Source organism: Phaseolus vulgaris, chromosome 8, assembly GCF_000499845.2.
Source record: "Phaseolus vulgaris cultivar G19833 chromosome 8, P. vulgaris v2.0, whole genome shotgun sequence".
In the NCBI taxonomy this organism is placed as follows: Eukaryota; Viridiplantae; Streptophyta; class Magnoliopsida; order Fabales; family Fabaceae; genus Phaseolus; species Phaseolus vulgaris.
Window position 1 is genome coordinate 23,642,893 of NC_023752.2, and position 24,101 is coordinate 23,666,993.

Here is a 24,101-nt window from a genome sequence, read left to right on the forward strand (position 1 = left end):
CACCTTCTTGAAAAACGTTGTGTAGAGGAAGCAGAACGACTCGCCACCGCTCGCTTTGTCGTCAGCACAGATCGGCTCCTCAGGGTGGCAAGGCAGCACGGTCACTTTGTTATCGTGCTCCTTGTGAAAGGAAAGATCCGACTGATCCCCTTTCCTTAGTCGGAGTACCGCCGTTTCAGAGTTTATCGAAGATGTTTCTTTCAGCAGTGCCGAGCTGGCCCAAGGGTAAAGTTTTTTGTAATCTGGAGTGGGGGCGGAGGCTCCTTCGTCGACCGGTGGAGTAGCCTGAGCCAGTTTAGGGCGGGAGGTTACAGGCCTCTCAGCCTGGGAAGAAGAAGCACCAGGTGCTCGTGGTGGGTTGTGAGCTTGAGATGAAGGGTTTCGTGACGAGGGAGGAGGATTCGCGGTGGTCTTTGTTCGAGCCATCGCGGAAACTGCAAAGGAAAAAGAAAAGGAAAGGTGATCAGGGTTCGCAGAGGCTGACTCGATCGTGAACGAAGGGTGAAAAAACGAACGAACGAAGGTTCGTTGTAACGAAGACGAAGCCCTAAGTTACGAGAAAGGAGAAATAGAAGAAACAGCCCACAACGTATGCACCAGACAGTTAATGGATGATGCGAATCGGTTAAAATGCAGGAAAACTCAGCAGAAGAAGTAAAGGGAGTACCTTTCTATGATCGGATGAATGCTGAAAAAGTTGAGGATTCAGGAGGTTGAAGAGCGTCGTGAGCTTTTGCAGAAGAAGCTTGAAGCGTTTGAGAAAACGAAGAAGTGATGGAACAGTAGAAGTGGAATGGGTTTAAGGGTTTTTTCGAATGGGTTTTGGAAGCGCAAACGATAGTTAAAGGTAACCGTTGATGAAGCCACGTGTCGAGTGATTGGAAGAGTGTTTGGTGGAGCGTCAGGAAAGCAGAAAGTACAAACGTTTGGAATTCTACGCCAGCGCCACGTAGATCGGTATTGATGTGACTCCTTTAGTCTTTTCGCTGGACAAGTCTTCGCTTAAGACTAGGGGGCTTGTGTACCGCCCTGGTAGTCGGAAGTGATGACGTGGCATCAAGCTATTGTATAGGCGTGTTGATGGACGCCTGGCTGGCAGAAGGGAAGGAAGTCGGGGGGCTCGTGTAGTCGCCAGTTATTAAGTTGGCGTGCTCCGATCTCCAGCACACCAGAACCGGCGGTCACCAAGTTGAGGATGAAGTCGCCAGATGTGAATCCAGGCGACCTAGTGGTTAGAGATCGCCGAAACAAGGACATCGCCGGAGATGAAGGCAGATGGTCATTTCCCAGCTGGCCAGAGAACGAGCTCGGGAGATAGCACACTTGAACATGCACGGTGACGCAGGTAGGGCAGATCATGAAGGCGGCCGGCGAGACCACAGGGAAGGTGTGTACGAAGGCACCCGAACTCGCCATCCAGAAGAGATCACGCTCCAAGGCAACTATGCACTGAGTAGTATCATGCATAAGTAACTTAGCCAAAGAAGAGTCAGAAGTAGCGCCCAAGTCAAGGATTCTCCAGATGAAGGCACGTGTACAGCTGGATGCGAGCCACGTGTCCAGATGTGTAACTGCCAGGAGAGAGAAAGTATCCAGGTATATAAGAGTTTCCAACGAACTTCTGAGGTACGCACGCGTTTAGAATTACTTCTTTACAACTGCGAGAACGAGAGTACACTAAGAGAGAACTGGTTACGGTTCCTTAGAGTTCTTGAGTTTTACTCTTGAGTAATTGGTGGTTCAGTCGCTGATTTGGGCGTCGGAGCGCGATCGGCCGCAGCGGCGCCGTTTCGTCTTTTGCAGGTTCTTGAGGTGGATCTAGGTGAAGGACGAAGGCTAACACGGCGCATATGTCGATCCAAGTTTGACGAGGCAAAGCTCCAGCGTTTTGGTCAACAGGCAGGATCAGTTTCATAACCTTAAATGCGCTTTAAGACGCTTTAAATGCTAGAGTAGTTGAAATAGAACCTTGGACGTGGGAAACAGGGTTTGAACTTTTGGCAGATTTTCTCAGAATACACTCTAGTTGCTTGCTCGAGTATTGAGGCTACGCATAAGGGACTAGAGAAAGGTTGTTTGCCAGAGGGAGAAAAGAGACACAACACATAGTTCTTTTTACCACCTTCAGAGTGCAATTCACGGTGCTCCGATACGGAGGTGCAGAGTTTTTGGTGTTTCTTGCTAGCTGACTTGAGCGTCGGAGTGCAAACGGCCGCTAGGGCGCCCTTTTGTCCTTCTTTGCAGGTATCCACAAGTAGCCAGAGGGAAGGTGTCCCTAGCTGACGGGAAAGGTTGCGCACAAAGACGTCCCGAGTCAACCGACCGGAACAACTACCGATGACCGACCGGATCACATGGCATGTCCGCCGTAGTCCACGCGAATGCATCTAGGTGGCGCGAGATCACTGCGGCTACTTCTTCTTGTTCTCCCTGGCTCAACAAACGTCCTAATTTGAACACCTTACCACCTATCTGCCTTTCCACCACGTTGTCTACTGGTTGGGGTCACTCACCCTGCACGAGACTCATTCCTGTGGTCCTCTTCTATAGGCGTCGCACTATCGAATGCATCGGGGATCGCCTCCTCCGACGCTTCTTCCATGAGCGAGGCCTCTGGGTATCCTTCTTCCATCGGCGAGGCGTCACCGTAACTTTCTTCTGCACGCACATCCTCTATAGGCGTCGCCCCTATGGGCGTAGCCTCTTCCAATGATTCTAACTCCATTCGCGAATCTGAAATGGGTGGTCGTTCAATCACCATGACCACGCCTCTCTTTGTCTTCAGGCTGTTTTCATAGCATTTTCGGGCCTCTTCCTGATCCGACTTGATCACAATTACTTTGCCACTAAGATCTGGAAACTTCATCTTCATGTGGCGCGTGGAAGACACTGCCCTTAACCTATTCAGCGCTGGTTTGCCCAACAAAATGTTGTAGGCTGAATTGGAGTTTACCACCAAGTACCGAATGCTCTCGGTACGGGACGCCGCTCCGTCAGTGAACGTCGTCCTCAGCTCCAGGTAGCCACGGACCTCCACTGGGTTATCTGCAAATCCATACAAGCATCCAGTATAGGGTCTTAGCAGGCCAGGGGATAACTGTAGCTTGTTGAAGGTCGACCAAAACATGACGTCTACAAAACTGCCTTGGTCGACGAGAACCCTGTGTACTTTTCTTCCCGCTGTGATTACTGAAATGACCACAGGGTCATTATCGTGTGGGACGACATCTCGCAGGTCAGACCTTATGAAAACGAGGTCTGACTCCCACGGGTCGTCCGGAAATTCCTCAGCAACTGAACTCACTGACCTCACATATTTCTTACGTTGAGAGGCAGTGGGTCCTCCTCCGGAAAAGCCGCCAGAAATGGTGTGCACTTCTCCGTGAGTCGGTATTTCGTGCGCTTGACCCTCCTCTGGTATCGCCAGGGCTGTGGTCGTAGTAGACCCAGCGAGATAATCTTTTAGGAAACCATTCTTCACAAGTTCATCCAACTGATAACCCAGCGCTAAGCAGTTGTTAATATGGTGCCCGAACGCTTCGTGAAACTTGCACCACGACTCTTTGTGGGGTCCCAACACCTTGTCGGACTTCACCGGTGGCCTTAACCTATCAGCTATGTTGGGCACAACGATGAGGTCTTTAAGTTCCACCATGAAATTGTGCCTTAGGGGTCTATTTCCTTCTCTCCTTCCCTCTGCTCGAACCCTAGGCTGGATCCTTCTTGCCTCGTAGGGGCGCTTCCTGTCTTGGTTCTTCCTCTCTGTGGCGGCTTCGTGGACCCTGGCGGGTTGTGCGCGCATATGCACTCTCGGGCCTGTGGGCGCGACAGTTGTGCGCTTCTCGTATACCTCACCCTCAGAGGCAATATGTTCTACCGCGCGACGCCTTATTTCAGCAAAAGACTTGGGGCGATTGCGTATGAGTGATTCGCAGAAAGGCCCAGGAGACACCCTTTTTCTGAATGTGTACACGATCATGGGCTCCTCCTTGGTGCCAACCTTCACCACATGCGCCCCAAAGCGGCTTATGTATTCCTTCAAAGTCTCACCTTGATACTGCTTCACGTAGAACAGGTCGTATGACACTGGGGGTGGAGCCCTGTTGGCTAGATACTGTTCTCTGAATAACGGCGATAGTTGTGTAAAGGACGTGATATGACCCTCTGGGAGGCTGACGAACCAGTCCATGGCCATCCCAGTCAAGATGCTCATGAAGAGCTTGCACCTTACGGCATCAGAGCCGCCAACCAGCATCATCTGCGTGTTGAACGCAGTGAGGTGCGCCTCAGGGTCCCCTATCCCTGTGAAGGTTACTTTGGGCCCCGTGAATGTGTTGGGAATCGCTGTCTCTAGGATCGCCTGTGAGAACGGCGTTGAGAATTCTCTTGGTTGGGTGACAGCCTCAGGCTCGTCTACGTTGCGCCACCCTCGGCGCAGCTCCTCGTTGGTACGGTGGAGCTCATCGTGTTTCTCGCCTGAGATGCCGTGAGATCCGCTTGCATGCGCTCTTGCTCCGCTTTCAATGCTGCCATTGCTTCTTGCAATCCCTGCATCATACCCATGACCTGCTGCATGGTCATCTCTTCACTCCTAGTGCGTGCAGGTCTCATTTTTTATGGAGACCTTTCTGATTGTCGTGCAACTTGAGAACTGGAACTGGTGAACTGTACTTGTGATGGAACTGATGTTTTAAATCGGCCCCACGGTGGGCGCCAAATGTTCCCGCCGGTTGACCGGACTGTCTTTGCGCGTGGCTTGTCCTTGCGAGCTAGGGCACCTTCGTTTTGCTCCGTCTGTGAGTACCTGAAAAGAAGTAGACAAAGGGGCGCCCTCGCGGCCGTTTGCACTCCGACGATCAAGTCAGCTGGCGATAAACATCAAAGGTGACACACCTTCGTATTGGAACACCGTGAAGGGATGCTTTGAAGGTGGTCGAATAACATTGAGTAGCTAATAATGTGTGCCCTAATTGCCTGTGCACACAGTGGGTGCGCCGTGAAACAACTAGGGTTTTTTCGGCTCTGTGTAAACTGTGAGAATTAGGTCAAAACTCGGATCCTACTTCAAACGTCTCAAGGCCCTTTTTAAACACCTTCCGCATTATAGCGCTTTAAAGCGCATTGAAGGCGTATAAAAATATCCCTTGAAACATTTGAAACGTAATCTAAATTAACGCGTACCTTAGCAAACTTTCAGGAAAGCCTTGATGTTTCAGTGCTTATTGCCATGTGTCCTTCTGACTTGATCGCTACTCTACGTAGTGGGCCTCATAGCGCCGTAACCCAACTTAGGGTTATTCCATTGTGTGAGTCCTGTTTCCTCGAAGTGCATGTGGCGCAGGGGGTGACTTTCTGGGTGCCAACTCATGTGCCCCAGCCTCTAGTCATTCGCCCTGAGAGTGTATCTTATTTACTCTCGCACCACGCACCTGGCTCGCCCCCGGGGTTTGGCCCTCTCATCGGTCGTATCTACCCCAGGGGTCTCCCTGAGGTGGCATGGGTACTTCACGAGTCAGGGTACTCCCCACTAGTACTAGAACTATGGCTTTGAAGCCACCTTTCTCTTCTTTTTATTACTGTTCTGAGGTACCGAGGCCTCTCGTGGTGTCACCCCCTCCACGGTCTTTCCTACCCATGGGTATCGAGGGGTGACACTGTCGATGCCTTAACCTGGCGACGCCTCATCTTGGCGACGCCTACACCTGGCGACGCCTCATCCTGGCGACGCCTTAAGCGGTCAACCTATTGACTTTCCTCCCTGGGCCCCCTGGATGGGTCCCACCATACGCTTCATTTTGACTTTGACTTTGACTTTGGTCAACGCCCGGGGACGGGACGGTACAACCATCAAGGCTTCATCCTGGGTCTGGAGCTTCATTGTGAACGCCCCAAATCTGTTCAAAAAATCCTTCAATGGCTCTCCCTGTCTTTGCTATATGCCGAAAAGGTTGAAAGAGACTGGCGGTTGGGCTTGATTGACAATGAATTGTTCCCTAAAAAATCCAGAAAACTTATCAAAAGATGTTATGTGGCTATCAAGAAGGCCAACAAACCACTGTAATGTCGTACCTATGAAAGTACCCATGAACATCTTGCAATGCATAACATTTGTTCCACCTGAAATCATCATCTGGGCATTAAATGTTGTAAGATGGATCTCAGGGTCTTCTACTCCTGTAAACACGATCTTGGGTATCATGAAATTGGTTAGTATGATAGTGTCCATGATCGCTTGCGAAAACGGTCTGGGACGAGCCCTTAGCTGAGAAATCGGGCCTCGTTCCCTTGCATAGCGTTCACGAAACTGTTGTAGACATCTACGCAACTCATCATTAGTTTTTTGTAGCTTGTCATTGCTTGCTCGAGACACGTCGATTTTTTCCATCAGCTGGTCTTGCTTGAGCAACTGCTTGGCTCGGACCTCCGCCATAAGTCTCTCCTGTTCAGCCTTGGATGTCGTTATCGTATCCTGGTGAGCACTCACAGTCTCCATAAGTTGTTGTATGGTGGAGTTGTCACTCTTTCAGATCCCAATGGGCCTTGCCATGTATTCCTCATCACGTCTAGGAACTCGAGCACAACTGCGGGTGGGACCTGGTTTTATTAGGCCCCACAGTGGGCACCAAACGTTCTTGCCAGTTAACCTACTCACCAATTGACTCTAGTGGCAGGCTCTAGCTTCGTTTGTCTCTGCTATTCTCTTTGTTGCGTTGGAACGCGGCTCCGTTGAAACAGAGGGGGCCGTACCTGTTGATTACACTCCAACGATCAATTCAGTACAGGGCTTATAAGAGTATAAGAAGTAATCAATTTCAGTCTTAGAAACAACGTACCTTAATCTGGGGTCTCAAGCCCCTTTTATAGATTACCTCTTGTAACAGTTTTTGTTCTTGCCAGTTGACCTAGTCGCCAGTCGACTCCAATCCCAAGCTCTGGCTCCTTTTATCTCTATTGAAGTCTAGTTTACTTCGTGGCTCCATTGAGACAGAGGAAGCCCTACCTGTTGATTGCACTCTGACGATCAAGTCAGTATAGGGCTTATAGAAACAAGAAGTAACTAGTTTCAGTCTTAGAAACAGCCTACCTTTACCTGGGATCTCAAGTCCCTTTTATAGCCTACCTCTTGTAGCAGCTTTTTATCACGAGAGTCTCCCCCTCCCTGAAAGCTTGCGTCATTGGAAGATATTCCATTCTAGGGCACATTCTCTTATCATCGCATCTCAACAGAACTCTTTCACTCTGGAGTGCATAAAATATTAACAGAATAACCACTAGGGTACCAACTCATGTACCAGCATCAGAGTTTCAATCTGTTTCACATAGGCACCCTCGGCTAGGCGCTACGTATCATACATGCAACCTAGCTCTTCGTGCCCTAGCATACATGGGCTTGGTTTTAGTTTACTTGTAGTAGATCCATATGTACTAAGCGCACACCTAGGTCTAGTTCTGCCCCTTGCTGACTGCCTGGGCCACACATAAGGGGTTACGTTAAGCATATAGAAAGAAGTTAACACACATATCTTGAGCCCAACCACATGACCCATATAGAAAAAAGTTAACACACATATCTATCACGAGAATCTAATCTCAACTGAAAGCATACTCAATAGGAAAATATTTTGTTCAAAGGCACACTCTCTTGGTGTTGCAACAGAACAGAATCATTCCTCCAGGGATTGCATAAAATAATAACAAAATAACCACTAGGGCACCAACTCATGTACCAACATCATGGGCTTAAGTTTTAAAAGAAAGCATTTCACTTGAAATAGACCCTATGCACATTAAGTGCACCCATAGATCCATGATTGCCCCTTGCTAGCCGATCAGGCCTTATGCATGAGGGATCACCTTAATTATACAAAAATGAACTTATACATACATATGGCGCCCAATTACATGGCCTGCTATCCTGGCCCAATAACTTATCTGATATTTCTATTATGGGTGCCGAGGTCCGACCACCGAGTGTCTAGCTGTGAGCACTCTGCTCTAGTAAAATTTGTTTTAATTATTTATCATTACTAGTTTTATTTCTTATTTTTACGTAAGTTATTTTTGTTTTAGCTTTATTTTATTTTGTTTTTATTTTATTCCTAGTATTTATTTGTTATTTTTATGTAATTTGTTTTTTGTATTTTATTGTTTTCTTTTATTTGGTCTTTAGTTTTTATTTTACGTAAGTTTTTATTTTATTTATTTATTTTTCTTCTTCTTCTTTTCTGAATATTTTTGTTAGAATTTTTCTTAATTTCATTTTAGTGTTTTATTCTATTTTGTTTTATTTTATTTTATTTTTAAGTTTTAATTTGTAGTTTAGACATTTATTGATTTTATTTTAGTTAGCAATTTAAATATCTATTAATTTTTGAAGAAAAAAAAAATATACTCTATTATTTTCTTTTCCATTAATATTTTAGGAAAGCAACATGGCGGAAGTGGAAGCAAAACGTCCTAGGAGAACACTTGGAGATTATGTCACGATCAAGGGGCCAATGCCTTTTTCTAGTATGGTCATACCTACTACCACAAAGACATTGAAAATAGATCCCGATTTTCTGACTCTCAGCAATGCCCATCAATTCACAGCAATGGAACATGAGGATCCATATTCACATTTGGATACATTTTATAATGGCTTGTACATTAGGTGATGTTGAGAATTTTTATATGCGCTTTTTTCCTTTCTCATTGGCAGGAAAGTCTAAAGAGTGGCTCAAATCATTACCAAATCAGAGCCTCACGAGTTGGAAGGATGTAGAAGAAAAAATTCTGCAAAGACTTTTTTCCAATTTCTCGCTACATTAAAGCTAAGTCTGAAATCTCTATGTTCATTCAAGGAGTAGAGGAGTCCTTTTCTAAGACATGGGAAACATTCAAGATGAATTGAGAAAATTCCCAAATCATGGGTTTGAAGACATTGCTAAACTGAGCATATTCATTAATGGTTTCAAATCTGTTATGAAGATGCTCTTAAATGTCGCAGTTGGTGGCACAATGATGACTCTTGATGCAAAACAAGCAATGAGGATTATCAATGCATTGACATCAACAGATTCTCAAGCTCGGTATGATGGACGAACTACTCAGAAGAAAGGATGGAAGGAAAACACACTATGATGGAAAATTCATGGAGCTCTTCTCGGAATCATGTGAAAAATGGTGCGGAAGCTATGGTTGTAAATGTGCAAGATCCTCCTAGGAGCAATGGTGATCTTGAAGGTGCATGATGTGTATGGAAGTAGGGAGGTTCAGCCAACCCTATGGTAGGTGATGAAGGTGAAGATTAGATCCTAGAAACTAGGGAAAAGCAAAGTATGGCCCAATGTTGGCAGCATAACTTTACTCTCATTAATCTTGAAAAATACAAGAGATGGCTTCTCCTTTTATAGCCAAGGAGGCCGTAAATCCTAAGCTAATTACACATGAAATGTGAGCAAAATGAAATGCAAATGAGAAGGCACATGGCACATGGACCACATGGCCGGTCATGTGTGCTAAGGTTCTAGAATATGCACAAAATCTAGGGTAAATCACATATAAGACAAGTTTGTGCTTTCTAACACTACACTAATTACTTAGCCACCCCTAATGGGCCTCCATGTAACATATACAAGGTCTTCTCTCTTCCATCCGTGGCTAGATCCATTTGGGCATGAATATGCTTAGCCATTGACCTTGTAATAGGGACTAGACGGTCTAGGCCTCCTCCTAGACGCTCCATGTGTAGCCTCCCCTCATCATGTCCTAGACGCTCCCTCCTTGAGTCTAGACGCTCATCACGGTCTAGTCTTGGGTCTTGGCTTCCATGGTGAGGGGTGCTTGGCCCTCCTCAATCATCCCCTCCCCCTTGGAAAGGATTTGTCCTCAAATCCAGCTCGTCCTCGTCGTCATTGGAACCTACAAATGGAGAGAGATCAATTACATTAAAAGTGTCATGTACTCCATATTCAAGAGGTAGGTCCAATTTATATGCATTGTTATCGACTCGCTTGAGGACTTGAAAGGGTCCATCACCTCGGGGACTTAGTTTGGACTTCCTTTGAGTTGGAAATCTATCTTTGCGAAGGTGAAGCCAAACTAAGTCTCCTTCCTCAAAAATTATTTCTTTCTTCCCTTTATTGTTGTATATTGTGTACTTCTCATTTTGTTGTTGTATTTGGAGTTTAATCTTCTCATGCATTTTCTTCACAAAGTCGGCTTTAATTACTCCTTCCTTATGCACAAATTCCTGTGGATTAGGAAGAGGTAACAAATCCATGGGTGTGAGAGGATTAAAACCATATACTAGTTCAAAAGGAGAAGCATTAGTAGTCTTGTGAACTACTCGATTGTAAGCAAATTCAATGTAGGGAAGATACTCATCCCAAGATTTGTGGTTGCCCTTCATGATAGCCCTAAGCATAGTCCCAAGAGATCTATTGACTACTTCGGTTTGGCCATCCGTTTGAGGATGACAAGAAGTTGAAAATTGTAGTCTTATTCCAAGTTTGCCCCAAAGAGTTTTCCAAAAGTGGCTTATAAACTTGGGATCTCTATCGGATACTATACTTTTAGGGAGACCATGAAGTCTCACCACTTCTCTAAAGAAGAGTCTAGAAATATTTTTAGCATCATCTACCTTGTGGCAAGGAATAAAATGGGACATTTTGCTAAAACGGTCCACTACCACAAAGATAGAGTCATGGCTTCTTGCAGTCCTAGGAAGTCCTAAAATGAAATCCATGCTAATGTCTTCCCAATGAGCATTTGCAATCGGCAAAGGGGTGTAGAGTCCATGAGGCATTGTTCTAGACTTTGCCTTTAAGCATGAGATGCATCTAGAACAATGTCTTTGGACGTCTTTCCTCATGTGTGGCCAACAAAATTTTGCTTTTAAAAGGTTTAGAGTTTTATCAACTCCAAAATGGCCCATGAGTCCCCCCTCATGTGATTCTTTGACAAGGAGGAGGTAGAGAATATATCTTCAAATTCACTTAAAAGTTTTTCTATTGGAGGAGGTAGATTCATGAGTTCACTACTTGTGGCAGTGCATGTAAGTGCTCCTTTACTAAAGACAAGGCTTGGTTGTTCAACAAGAAGCAAATTTTCAAAAGGCTTTTCTTGTTGAGCAACCTTGTGGGAAGGAACACTCTTCTCCCACGCCTTCCTATCCCTAAGGATTTTCTCTTTTTCTAGCGCTTTTTTTTTTGTTTTCCTCATCCCTCTTATGTTTCATTTGTATTTGGTCTTTCACCACTTGAGAATGTGGTAAAAAGGACTAAGTACAAATTTCTTATGCTTGTGGGTGAAGGAAATCTCGTTAGTGAGACCATCATGCAAGGTTTTCTTGTCAAATTGCCATGGTCTCCCTAATAAGATGTGGCAAGCTTCCATAGGCACTACATCACATAAAACTTTGTCTTTGTAGTTCCCTATGGAAAACTTGATTTCCACTTGCTTGTCTACACTTAGTTCCCCATTTTCATTAAGCCATTGAAGTTTGTAAGGTTTTGGGTGAGGAACTAATTGTAGATTAAGCTTTTCCACCATTCTAGCACTACAACAATTACAACTAGATCCACTATCCACAATGAGGGAACATATGTTTTCTAAAACATTACATCTTGTATGAAATATGTTCTCTCTTTGTGTTTCCATGGATGTGCTAGGGTGATTGTTGAGGGTTCTCCTAATCATAAGCAATTCTCCCTCTAGTGGAGCTACCCTCTCATCCTCTCCCCCTTCCTCTCTCTCACTAGGCTCATCCTCGCCACTAGTGTATTCATCTACACCCTTAAGAAAAAAAGTCCTTTGGTTTGGGCATTGTGCTTGCACATGCCCCCTACCATAGCACTTGAAACACTTAACATCTCTAGCTCGGATGGGTGGGGTTGAGGTTTCTTTGGTTAAGGGTTTGGTAGGTTCTTTTGGTTTTTCTTTTGATGTACTACCCTCCCTTCTAAACTCTTTCTTGGGATAAAAGCTAGAGTAGGAACTCACCCTTTGACTTGAAGTTTTGCGCAAGATTTGTTGTTCAACTTTAATGCAAAGTTGAACCAAGTCATTCAAGTCTTGGTAAGGTAGGAGTTCTACCCTATCTCTTATCTCAAGTGATAGGCCACTAAGGAACCTAGCAATGGTGGTGTCTTCTTCTTCCCTAATGGATGCTCTCATCATGTAGAGCTCCATTTTTTGCCTATACTCTTCCACACTTATGCTCTTTTGTTGGAGCCTTTGGAGCTTGTCCATCAACTCCCTATGGTAGTAGGAAGGTATGTGGCGACGTCTTAGGGCTCCCCTAAGGTCATTCCAATATTCTATGGGAGGCTCCCTATGAAGACTTCGGCCTCTCTCTAGAGAGGTCCACGAATACATGGCATTGCTTTGGAAACTAAGGGTTGCTAAGGGTACCTTCCTTTCTTCACTCACCCTATGGCAAGCAAAGAGTTGCTCTACTTTCATCTCCCAATCTAGGTATACCTCTACATCTTCCTTACCATAGAAATGGGGTAGGTCTACCCTTATTTCCCTTGGGCTCTTTTGTTGGAGTCTTTGGAGCTTGTCCATCAACTCCCTGTGGTAGTAGGAAGGTATGTGGCGACGTCTTAGGGCTCCCCTAAGGTCATTCCAATATTCAATGGGAGGTTCCCTATGAAGACGTCTTTCTCTTTCAAGAGAGGTCCACCAATACATGGTGTTCCCTTGGAAACTAAGGGCGGCTAGGGGTACCTTACGTTCCTCACTCACCCTATGGCAAGCAAAGAGTTGTTCTACTTTCATCTCCCAATCTAGGTAGATCTCTACATTTTCTTTACCATGGAAGTGAGGTAGATCTACTCTAACCTCCCTTGGCCCCTCTTGTTCCCTTTGTTGATCCTTTTTGCTATTGGCACTTCCTTGGTTGTCTTTTCTTGTTGGGCCCTCCAAGTGTTTATGGTGTTTTGAGAAGTGTTTGATTCTGCCTTTGCCTTTGTTCCCCTTAGAATTAAGGACTTAATTCTCCAATTCCAGCACCTATCAAGAAGACTAGACCTTACTCAAGTCAATTTTCCACTCACATAAGCACCAATTGAGAAAAAATTCCAGCACCAAATTTAGAGGCCAAAGAATTAAAGCAAGAAACAATTTAATTGAAGAAAACAGTACCACACAAATGGAGTTAGATTGTGACAACTAGAAAGAGTTCCAAGAATATTAGACAAGCAAATAAAGGTACTCAAATAAAGGTAGGCACACAAAATGAATCCTAAGAATAACACTAGAATTAGATTTCAAAATAAAAAACAGCACCACTGGAAAGTTGTTGTGGGCCAGAGAACGTGTTTTTCCCCAATTTATGCTGAGCTGACCTTTTAGAATTTGCCACTGAAAATTGATATGCAAAAGATTCAAGATCTTAACTAAAATCTGGCGTTGGAATCACTTCAAACGCATGAGCCATTTTTTTTAATAAATTTTTCAATTTCAGTGTTCAGTTGCGCCAACTGTAGCGCCCAGATTTGCACACTCTTTTTAAAATATTTATCATTTTTTTTCTATTGACTCTTTTGAGCTGATTCTTTTTTTGTCTTTTCTGTAACACCTCAATCTTGCATAATCCAGAGAATCAAAAATTTCTTATGAGGGAAAATAATTTTCTGAAACAAAACAGCCAGCACAGAGAATGTAAAACAGGGGATTCTGTAAAAACTGAAAAAAAAACAGCAAGAGACCAAAAGATAAACACAATGGAATTAATGTAAAGGAATTTGTGTAGATCTAAACACAAATATGAACTCAAACTAAAAATAAAAGGTACCAAAAGATCAATATTACAGCAGTTTCAAATCATGCAAAAATTACCCAAAATCAAGAAACAATCAAGCCAAACAAAGGACTACTATGAATTGATGACATTGTGGATGAACATGACTTGACAAAACATATATGGATTCAGAAATTAAAAGACTCAAAGAGCATAAAATGAACCAAATCAAAGTGCAATAAAGACTCAAATACCTAAAATAAAAAAACAGCAACTCAAGGTGTATGGAATCCTATCACAAATTGCACAAGGATTGTTCAAGATCCATTGAACAAAGTGCACCGGTTGGATCTTCCAAATAGCACACCAAAACAAAGTAAAAAATAAAAAAGAGCAAGACAATTATGGAAACAAGATGAACAACATGAAATAAAGAAGAACTCAAAATCAAAAGACCAAGAACTACTCATCTTTGAAGAACCTATGCTCATGATACCAAATGATGGCAAATTCATGGAGCTCTTCTCGGAATCATGTGAAAAATGATGTGGAAGCTATGGTTGTAAATGTGCAAGATCCTCCTAGGAGCTATGGTGATCTTGAAGGTGCATGATGTGTATGGAAGTAGGGAGGTTCGGCCAGCCCAATGGTAGGTGATGAAGGTGAAGATTAGATCCTAGAAACTAGGGAAAAGCAAAGTATGGCACAATGTTGGCAGCATAACTTTACTCTCATTAATCTTGAAAAATACAAGAGATGGCTTCTCCTTTTATAGCCAAGGAGGTCATAAATCCTAAGCTAATTACACATGAAATGTGAGCAAAATGAAATGCAAATGAGAAGGCACATGGCACATGGACCACATGGCCGGTCATGTGTGCTAAGGTTCTAGAATATGCACAAAATCTAGGGTAAATCACATATAAGACAAGTTTGTGCTTTCTAACACTACACTAATTACTTAGCCACCCCTAATGGGCTTCCATGTAACATATACAAGGTCTTCTCTCTTCCATCCGTGGCTAGATCCATTTGGGCGTGAATATGCTTAGCCATTGACCTTGTAATAGGGCCTAGACGGTCTAGGCCTCCTCCTAGACGCTCCATGTGTAGCCTCCCCTCATCATGTCCTAGACGCTCCCTCCTTGAGTCTAGACGCTCATCACGGTCTAGTCTTGGGTCTTGGCTTCCATGGTGAAGTGTGTTTGGCCCTCCTCCATCACACTATTGGCTCAAAACAAAGCTTTCACACAGCAAATTGAGCAGTTAACCACACAAATTTCTAAATTGCCTAAACAATTTCATGTTGTTCAAAGTCAGAATCAAGAATCCAATGAGCACTGTGCTTACCAGGATATTTCTTTTGAAGAAAAAGTGTTTTACATGGAAGATCAAGGAAAGCAAGGCCTTTTTCAACAACTCCAACTATTAGATCCTGTGTCCCAAGAGAGAATGGGCAAAATGGAAGATTTTACAGAAAAATCTACACACACCATGTTGGTCGTGCAGAAGAATGTTGAGAATTTGAAGACACAAATTAAGCAGCTTACACGAGAGTTGAGGGAACTCAGGGAAAAATGTAATTGAATCACTACTAGAAGTGGAGTAGTTGTAGGAAAGGGAATTGGTGATAATATACAAAGTAAGGAAAGAGATATAGAGAGCGGGGAAGAGAGGAAAAGTGAGGAAAGAAAAATTGAAAGGGAAGAGAAAAATAAGAGTGAAGAGGGAGAAGAGAAGGAAAAAACTGAGAGGGTATAGGAAGAAAAGAAGAAAAAGGAAAAAGAAAATGAAAAAAAAAAGTGTTCCAATTGTAGATTTACCTTATCCACATGCTCCCTCCAGAAAGAATATAGAAGGATAGTTTATTAGATTCTGTGAAATTCTGAAACAATTAGAGATAAGTATTCCATTCACTGATGCTTTGGAACAGATGCCTACTTAAGCCAGATTTATGAAGGATTTGTTCACCAAGAAGAGAAGATTAAAAGAACAAGGAATTGTGGAGCTAGAAGCAGGATGTAATGCCATTATTCAAAAATCAATGCCACAAAAATCTAAAGATCTTGGGAGTTTTACTTTTCCAGTCACAATAGGAAATTTTACAGTGGCCAAAGCTTTACTAGATCTTGGGACAAGCATAAATCTGATGCCACTATCTATGTTGAAGAAATTTGAGGATTTTTAAATTTTCCCTACAAGGATGGCATTGCAATTAGCTGTCAGATCAATAAAATATCCACATGGGATAATGGAAGATCTTATGGTGAAGGTATACAAATTTTACTTCCGAGTTAATTTTGTGATCATGGACATAGAGGAAGATGTTGAAGTACCTCTCATTCTTAGATGCCCATTTATGAAGACTGCAAAATTCATGATTGATGTGGATTAAGGAAAGTTAAAGGTTCGAGTGGAGGATGAAGAAGTTAGCTTTGATGTATTTGAAGCAATGAAACATTTGATTTATCAGAAGGATTGTTTTAGGATGGATGCACTAGGTGAATTGTATTTGGAAAATCACAAAGAAATATTTATAGATGACTCATTCAAGTACTAAATGATAATGAAAATTTCGAGGACTAAGAGGATAACGAAGTCTAGGAATGTTTGCTAGATCTGAATAAAGCCAACACCCCTCAGAGAATAGAGCTGAAATAGTTGCCAGTTCATTTGAAATATGTTTTTTCTTGAAGAAAATGGGGAGAAGCCAATTATCATAAGCAACCATTTATCCAAAGAGGAACAACAAAAGGTAATAGAAGTGTTGAAGGCAAATAAGGAAGTTATAGAAAGGACATTTGTTGACTTGAAATGTATAAGCCCATCATATTGCATGCATAAAATTCACATGGATAAAGATTTCAAACTTGTTGCTCAACCACCAAGGCCCCTAAATCCTTCCATGAAGGAGGTTGTTAGAAAGGAGGTACAAAAGCTTTTAGAAGTTGTTCCCGCCGGTTGACCAGGGTCGTCTTTGCGCGTGGCTTGTTGTCACGAGCTAGGGCACCTTCGTTTCGCTCCATCTATGAATACCTGAAAAGAAGTGAACAAAGGGGCGCCCTCGCAGCCGTTTGCACTCCGACGATCAAGTCAGCTAGCGAGAAACATCAAAGGTGACACACCCTCTAAAGGTGGTCGAGAACTATACTGAATGACTGAAACTGTGTTGCCCTAATCGTCTTGTCCACACAGTGGGTGTGCAGCGGAACAACTAGGGTTTGTGCTCTGTGTAATGCTGCGAGAATTAGGTCTAAACTCGGATCCCCTTTCAAACGCCCCAAGGTCCCTTTTTATACACCTCTCGCATTTAAAACGCGTTAAAGCGCATTGAAAGCGTATAAAAATATTCCTTGGAACGTTCGAATCTTAACTTAGCGAACTTTAACGCGTACCTTAGCGAACTTTTAGGAAGGCCTTGATGTTTTCAGTGCTCATTGCCACGTGTTCTTCTGACTTGATCGCGACCCTTCGTGGAGGGCCCTACAGCGCCGTAACCCAACTTAGGGTTAATCCATCGTGCAAGCCCTCCTTTCTCGAAGTGCTTCTGGCGCGTGGGGTGACTTCTGGGTGCCAACTCGTGCGCCCCAACCTCTAGTCACTCACCTTGGGGGTGTATCTACCTTTCTCTCGTACCATGCACGTGGTTCTCCCCTGGGCGTGGCCTCCTCTTGGGTCGTATCTGTCCCAGGGTTTCCCAACGGTGGTGTGGGTACTTCGCGAGTCAGGTTACCCCCTACTGGTACTAGAACTTATGGCTTTGAAGCCACCTTTTTCTTCTCTTCATTGCTGTTTTGAGCCATCGGAGCCCAAGGCTTTGTCACGGTGTTGCCCCTTCCATGTTCCTCCCTACCCATGGGTATCGGGGGGGTAACACCGTCGATATCTTAATCTTGACTGTTTCTTTACCTGGCGACGCCTCTCTTGGGCGATGCCCTTGTGAGGCGACGCCTTTCTTGGGCGACGCCCTTACCTGGCGACGCCTCTCTTGGGCGATGCCCTTGCGAGGCGACTCCTTTTCTTGGGCGATGCCCCAAGCGGTCAACCTGTTGACCTCCCTTCCCTTCGTTGGGGCCCTCGAGTGGTCCCACCATGTGTTGACTTTGACTTTGACATTTGGTCAATGCCCCGGGACGGTACACAAGCCCCCCCAGTCTTGAGCTGATAACTTGTTTTTAGCGAAAAGACTATGACCTCGCCCTATTATCCACGTGGCCTTCTGATGACGTGTCATTCTTCGTACCGCTGATGTGACGCACCTTCGAGTGCTCTGCCGATGTGACATTCTCTGAGCGAGAAAGGTGACGCTTTGGGTCATGCGCTAATCTCTTCATACGTGGCTCGATCGCACGGTCAGCGCTTGGTGCCCTTTGGACTTCAAGTTGGCGCTCAATCCTTCGACACGTGTGCGATCGAACGGCTGAGGGTGCGCGTCATTAGTGCTTCTTTGAGTTAACGTTATAACCTTCCAAAAAAATGCGCGCTTAGAATACTGTTCCAGCACTTCTCCTTTCTCTCGTACTGTTCACCTTCTTCTCCGGAATTTTCTCTGCACTCTTTCTTCGCACCCCACCCTTCGTTAACCCGATCACTCAAAGGTACGATTTTTCTTCTTCGATGACTCCTTCTCTTTACTGTATTGCCCTTGTAACTGCCTGGGACTGTTTATTTTCTCTTCATTTTTGTGTTCTACTTGTTTTCTTCGTTTTTCCCCGTTCTTCTCTTTTCCGCGTGGGTAGGATTTTTCTAGGGTTTTCTCCCCCCTTTACTTCTTCGAGCCTTCTTTGCTGAACCTTTGCCTTTTTCTTCTTTCTTCAGCTCTTCTTCCATCCATGGCGTGAACAAAAATAACTCCCAATCCCCCTCCCCCAAGTGCTCATTACAAGGCCCTCTACTCATGGGCTTCTGAAGAGCTACTGAACGAATGCACCAAACTGACCACCGTTGAAGACGTAGAGAATCACTTGGGTGACTTGCGGTTATAGAACTTTAACTCCTTCTGCAAAACCCATGATTCTCATATCTCTGTTCGTCATGGTACCCCTAGGGAGCTAGTTTGTGTGGACGACAGGTCCAATGGGGGAAAGCCTTTCTTCTTCCTCTACCAGGCGGTTTTCAAACGCATTGGTCTACGCCTCCCATTCACACCCTTTGAGAGGAAGCTGCTCACGGAGGTCAACGTTGCCCCTGCTCAACTACATCCGAATGGTTGGGCCTTCGTAAGAGCCTTCCAAATCTTGTGTGGGTATCTGGGCATCCTACCATCAGTGGATGTTTTCCTCTACTTCTTCGAGGTAAAAAAGCAAGGGAAAAGTCTCTGGGTGAGCTTTTCTGGGGTCGCCAGCAGGATCCTCTTCACCCTCTTCCAAAACTCCTTCAAGGGTTGGAAAGGCAACTTCTTCAGGGTGTGTTGCGCCAAGCGCAACCCTACAGCCTTGGATGGCTTTCCCCTGTACTGGACGGAGAAGCCCAACCACACCAAACCTAAGTCTTTGGATGAGTTGGCCTCCGCAGACAGGGAGGTCTGTGTGGCGTTGGCTGGCCTGAAAGTCATCTTTCACACCCCAACCTTGATTTCTCGTGAATTTAAGGCCGACGCCCTCTCTGCATACTTTGGTAGGGAGCCTCACCTTTTACTTTTTCTCCATATCTGATTCTTTAGTCATGCTTCTCTCTAATTGTTGTGATCAACGTTTGTCTGCTCTAATCTCCGTGCGTGTTGTTGCTCTGTAAATTTACTTTAGTAGTAGAATTGAATCATATGCCTGGTTCTGTGTCCAAACATCGATTTCATTCTTTCGTGTATCGCTATACACATTTGATACTTCCTCCTTAATTAACCTTTGTTGTTTGTTTGCCTTGGTGCAGCATCGGTGATGGATTCTGCTACAAGGGTTGAATTGGCCAGGTCTCTGAAGGCTCGCCTTGACGCGCAGTCTACAAAGGCTGGTGCCTCCATCACTTCCCCCCTCAAGTCCAACTCATCACCGCCATCATTGCCACCCCACTCTTCTGGAACACCCAACTCTCCCCACCAAACACCAAATTCCCCTCTTTCATCAGAGACACCTTCCACAGCCCAAACACCTCACTCACCCCCTCCCATTGTTGCAGTCCCTCTGGCTGCAGCTAGCGTCCCTTCCACTGCCCCTCTTGACAAAGGCAAGAGGGTGCTTACTGTTTCTTCTGATGATGATGACTCGGATGTGGGGCCTGCCTACAAAAGAAGGAGGACCAACCGGGTCGTCCACTCGCGTTCTCCTACACCTCCACATGGGGAATCCGTGAGGGATAATCCCCCTAGCGCCAGGTCTCCCCTATGCCAATCAGTCCAAGATGAGGGGGTGGTGGAGTCCATGCCCTTACCAGCACCAATACCAACACCACCTCCACCATCAACAAAAACACCAACACCAATTCCAACATCAACAACAACTCCAACACCGATTCCAACATCTACAACAACTCCAACACTGACCGCCCCAGCAACCATCCCAGGACTCATAGCAATTCCCCCTCCCATCATGCAGTTGATGAGGGGTTTTAATGATAAGACGTCACCAGGGGAGCCTTCCGGCACCCCACGGTCAGAGGGCATGCCTTACTACATGGGTGCTTTCTTGGCCGTAACCCTTGAGTGGCGTGCCCAAGCTAAGTCCAAAGCTGTTGAGGCACGTGCGCTTCAAGCTATCTGGAAAGAAGTGGCTGCCCTGAAGGAAGAGAAGGAAAGTTGGGCGTGTCAGGAGGAGGTATACAAGGACTTCTTGCGAGATGCCCGTGAATCCAATGTTGAAGCCTGCAACCAGCTTACCAAGCTTCTTGAGCCGGTAGCGTCCCGTCAGTCCAAGATCATCGCTCTTGAAGCGGCGATGCGAACCTGCGAGGCACAACAAAAACTGCTTGTTGATCAATGTGCTGCCCGGGGGCGATGGCTGGAGAAGACCGAGGGGGAGCTGGCTAAAAAGATGGATAAACTCAGCCTTCTTCAAACCGAGCATGATCAGTTTCAGACTGAACTGAACAGGCTTTAAGTGGAGAAGGAAGCTCTTGAGAAACAACTAGCCTCTGGTGACTCCACGATTGAAGAGTTGGAGAGGGCGAAGGGGGAGCTCATTGCAAAGAAGAAAATCCGAGACTCCTCCATTGCAGAATTGGAGAAGGCAAAGGGGAAACTTATCGATAATATGGCCGATACCTTTACGGAGGTATTCAAGGAGGCTCTGGCTCAAGCTTCTTGTGAAAACCCGAGAATCAACATCTCCAACTGCAGCCCTCTCCACCATGTAGTTGACGGGAAAGTAGTTCCCCTTGATCTTGGGGATTGAAGTCCACTTATCTAAACTTTATTCGTAATTTTGCATTTTCTAACACTTGCTCTGTAATTCTGACGCTTAACTTTATTTTAAATGTTCATTCGAGCTTTATTTCTGCATCCTCGTGTACTTGTAACTTCTCTGCTTTATTGCTTGCTTTACTAAATCAAAGGCGTAATTGGTACTTACTTTTGGTGCATCGCTTCTTTGCCTTGTCTTTAACCCTTTAGGTAGTACGTGACCTTCTCTTTTCATTCTTCCTTTCTAAGCAGCGGTGCATACCCTTCTCCTGGTCTCTTCACTTAGAACTCCACTTGGTCTTTCTGTCTGCGAGGAATCTTTCTTATGAAGGCGTCGTCTGCCTCGTCATTGCCCAAAGGCAAAAGAGAATTTGATCTCTTCTTTGACCTCAACATCGCTCAAAGGCGAGGGAGGACTGTATCTGTTCATTTCCGGTGCCCCGACATCGCTCAAAGGCGTAGGGGACTTATCGTACCTGTACTGGGTATCTATGCTCGAGGAGAGACCTGCTCTGGGTGTCCTCAACGTATCAAAACACTTTGGGACAAAAGTCGCGCTCTGGTGCCCACGCCCACGGAGAGGTCTATACAATAGTATCGTATCGTCCATGGAGTGTCTAAAACACCAGGGCGATTAGCCCTTATCTTTTTGCGTTTAGTGCCCACGACTGAGAAGAGGCCTGCTATAGCAACGTCGTATTGTCCTCAGGGTGTCTGAAAACACCAAGGCGAAATGTTCTTGAACATCAGACGCTGGGGCCAACTGTTCATACTTGAGAAGGGGCGTCCCGAAGTAATACCTTAACCCCTACTCAAGGACTAGGCACCCAGATTCTAGCTTTCCTCCATCGTCTGATACCGGGGCCAGTTACTCCTACTTGAGGAGGGGGTGTGCCAAAGGAATCCCTTAACCCTTGCCCAAGGACTAAGCGCCGGAGTTTTTCAACTTACACCGGTATCTGGTACCGGGGGCTAGTTATTCATACTCGGGGAGGGAGCGTCCCGAAGGAATCCCTTAACCCCTGCTCAAGGACTAGGCACCCAGGTTTTAACTTGTACTGATATCTGGCACCGGGGCTAGCTATTCATACTTGAGGAGGAGGCGTCCCGAAGGAATCCCTTAACCCCTGCTCAAGGACTAGGCTTCTAGACTTTCAACTTGTACCAGACGTACCTGTTATCTTGATTTGAGTTTGACCTCTGCTTGATTATCTGGTGGCGACGCCTTGTTCTGGTGACGCCTTATCGTGGCATTGCTAACTTGGCGATACCTTATCTGGGCGACGCCTTATCTTGGCGACGCCTTATCTGGGCGACACCTCATCTTTGTCTTTGTTTCTTTGATCTTACAATAAAGGGAAAACTAAGGCAGAAAATATCTTAAACTTTTCTTCTCTTTATTTGGGTGACCTCATTAAAAAACTCCCGGGGGGAAAAAGAGTGTCCCCTTTACAAAATTTCAACTAAAATAAAACTTTAAATTAGCCGCGTTCCAACTACGTGGGATGGGGCCCCCTTCTAGAGTTTCTAACTTATACGAACCATTCGCTTTGGCTTTGGTTACTCTGAACGGTCCGGTCCACTTGGAGGACAATTTGTTTTCTAACTCGTAAGGATGAGCTTTCCTCATGACCAGATCGCCAACCTGGAACTGTCGTAGCTTCACCTTACAGCTATATTGACGCTCCACTCTTCTCTTCACGGCCTCAGCCTTAATTTTCGCCTCTTCTCTGGCTTCATCTATTAGGTCCAAGTTGACCCTCCTTTCTTCGTGGACTCTTCTGCCACGAACCCTAGGAAACGTGGCGAGCAATCGTGGATCTCCACTGGGATCATGGCGTCTGACCCATACACTAGGCTGAAAGGTGTCTCCATGGTGGAGGATTGAGGTGTGGTGTGGTAAGGCCATACAACCCTCGGTGTTTCTTCTGCCCACGTCCCCTTAGCCTTTTCTAATCTGCGTTTCAAACCTGTACCGACCAGAAAAAGGGGTTTGGTGGAGCGTCAGAAAAGCAGAGGGTACGGACGTTTGGAATTCCGTGCCAGCGCCACGTAGATCGACGGTGATGTGACCTCTTAGTCTTTTCGCTGGACAAGTCTCCGCTTAAGACTGGGGGCTTGTGTACCGACCAGGTAGTCGAGAGTGATGACGTGGCATCAAGTGGTAATATAGGCGTGTTGAACGGAACACCTGGCTGACGGAAGGGAAGGACATCGGGAAGTTCGTGTAGTCGCCAATCGTTAAGTTGGCGTGCTCCGATCTTTAGCATATCTAAACCGGCGATCACCAGACTTGTGTTGTAGTCGCCGTATGTGAGCTTAGGCGACCAAGTGATTAGAAATCGCCGAGAGGGGGACATCGCCGAAGGGTCAGGAAAGCTTGTTCAAGGCTTTCAAAGGGCACAAGTACGAAGGATGAAGTTATCAGATGATCAATCCCTAGCCAGAGGTTGAGGCCAGGGAACAGTTTACCAGAACATACACGATGAGCAAGTAATGCAGATCATGATAGCGGCAGGCGAGACCACAGAGAAGGTGCGCATGGTGACACCCCGTGCTCGCCACTAGAAGAAGATCGCGCTCCAAGGCAGCTATACACCAAATTACTCCTTGCATGGGTAGCTTAGTCGAACAGCCTAAAGAGTAAGAAGTGACGCTCAAGCAGAGGACGTTCCAGATGGTGACACGTGTACAGCTGGGTGCGAGCCACGTGTCCAAAGGTGTAACCGTCAGGAGAGAGAAAGTGCACAGGTATATAAGGAACTCTTAACAGATTCTGAGGTACGCGCATTCAGAACACTTCTTTACGCTTTGAGAATACTTGAGTACGCTGAGAGAGTTTTTGCACGGTTCCTAGAGTTTCTAGCTTTTCTCTCTTAGAGTTTTGGTAGTTCCGTCACTGACTTGAGCGTCGGAGCGCGATCGGCCGCAGCGGCGCCACTCTGTCTTTTGCAGGTTCTTGAGGAGAATCTGATGGAAGAGGCCCAAGCACAAGCCCACATGCAAGCCCACCAAAGGGTAGATTTGGGCCAACCATAG

General features: G+C 45.4%; 1 protein-coding gene across 1 annotated transcript; it reads right to left on the minus strand.

Moving 5' to 3' along the window:
• Window positions 1-2,509: 2,509 nt before the first annotated feature.
• LOC137824785 (uncharacterized) lies at window positions 2,510-4,195 on the minus strand. The gene has a single exon (XM_068630465.1). The coding sequence runs from the start codon at window positions 4,193-4,195 to the stop codon at window positions 2,510-2,512; it is 1,686 nt and encodes a 561-aa protein (XP_068486566.1).
• Between the last annotated feature and the right edge of the window lie 19,906 nt (window positions 4,196-24,101).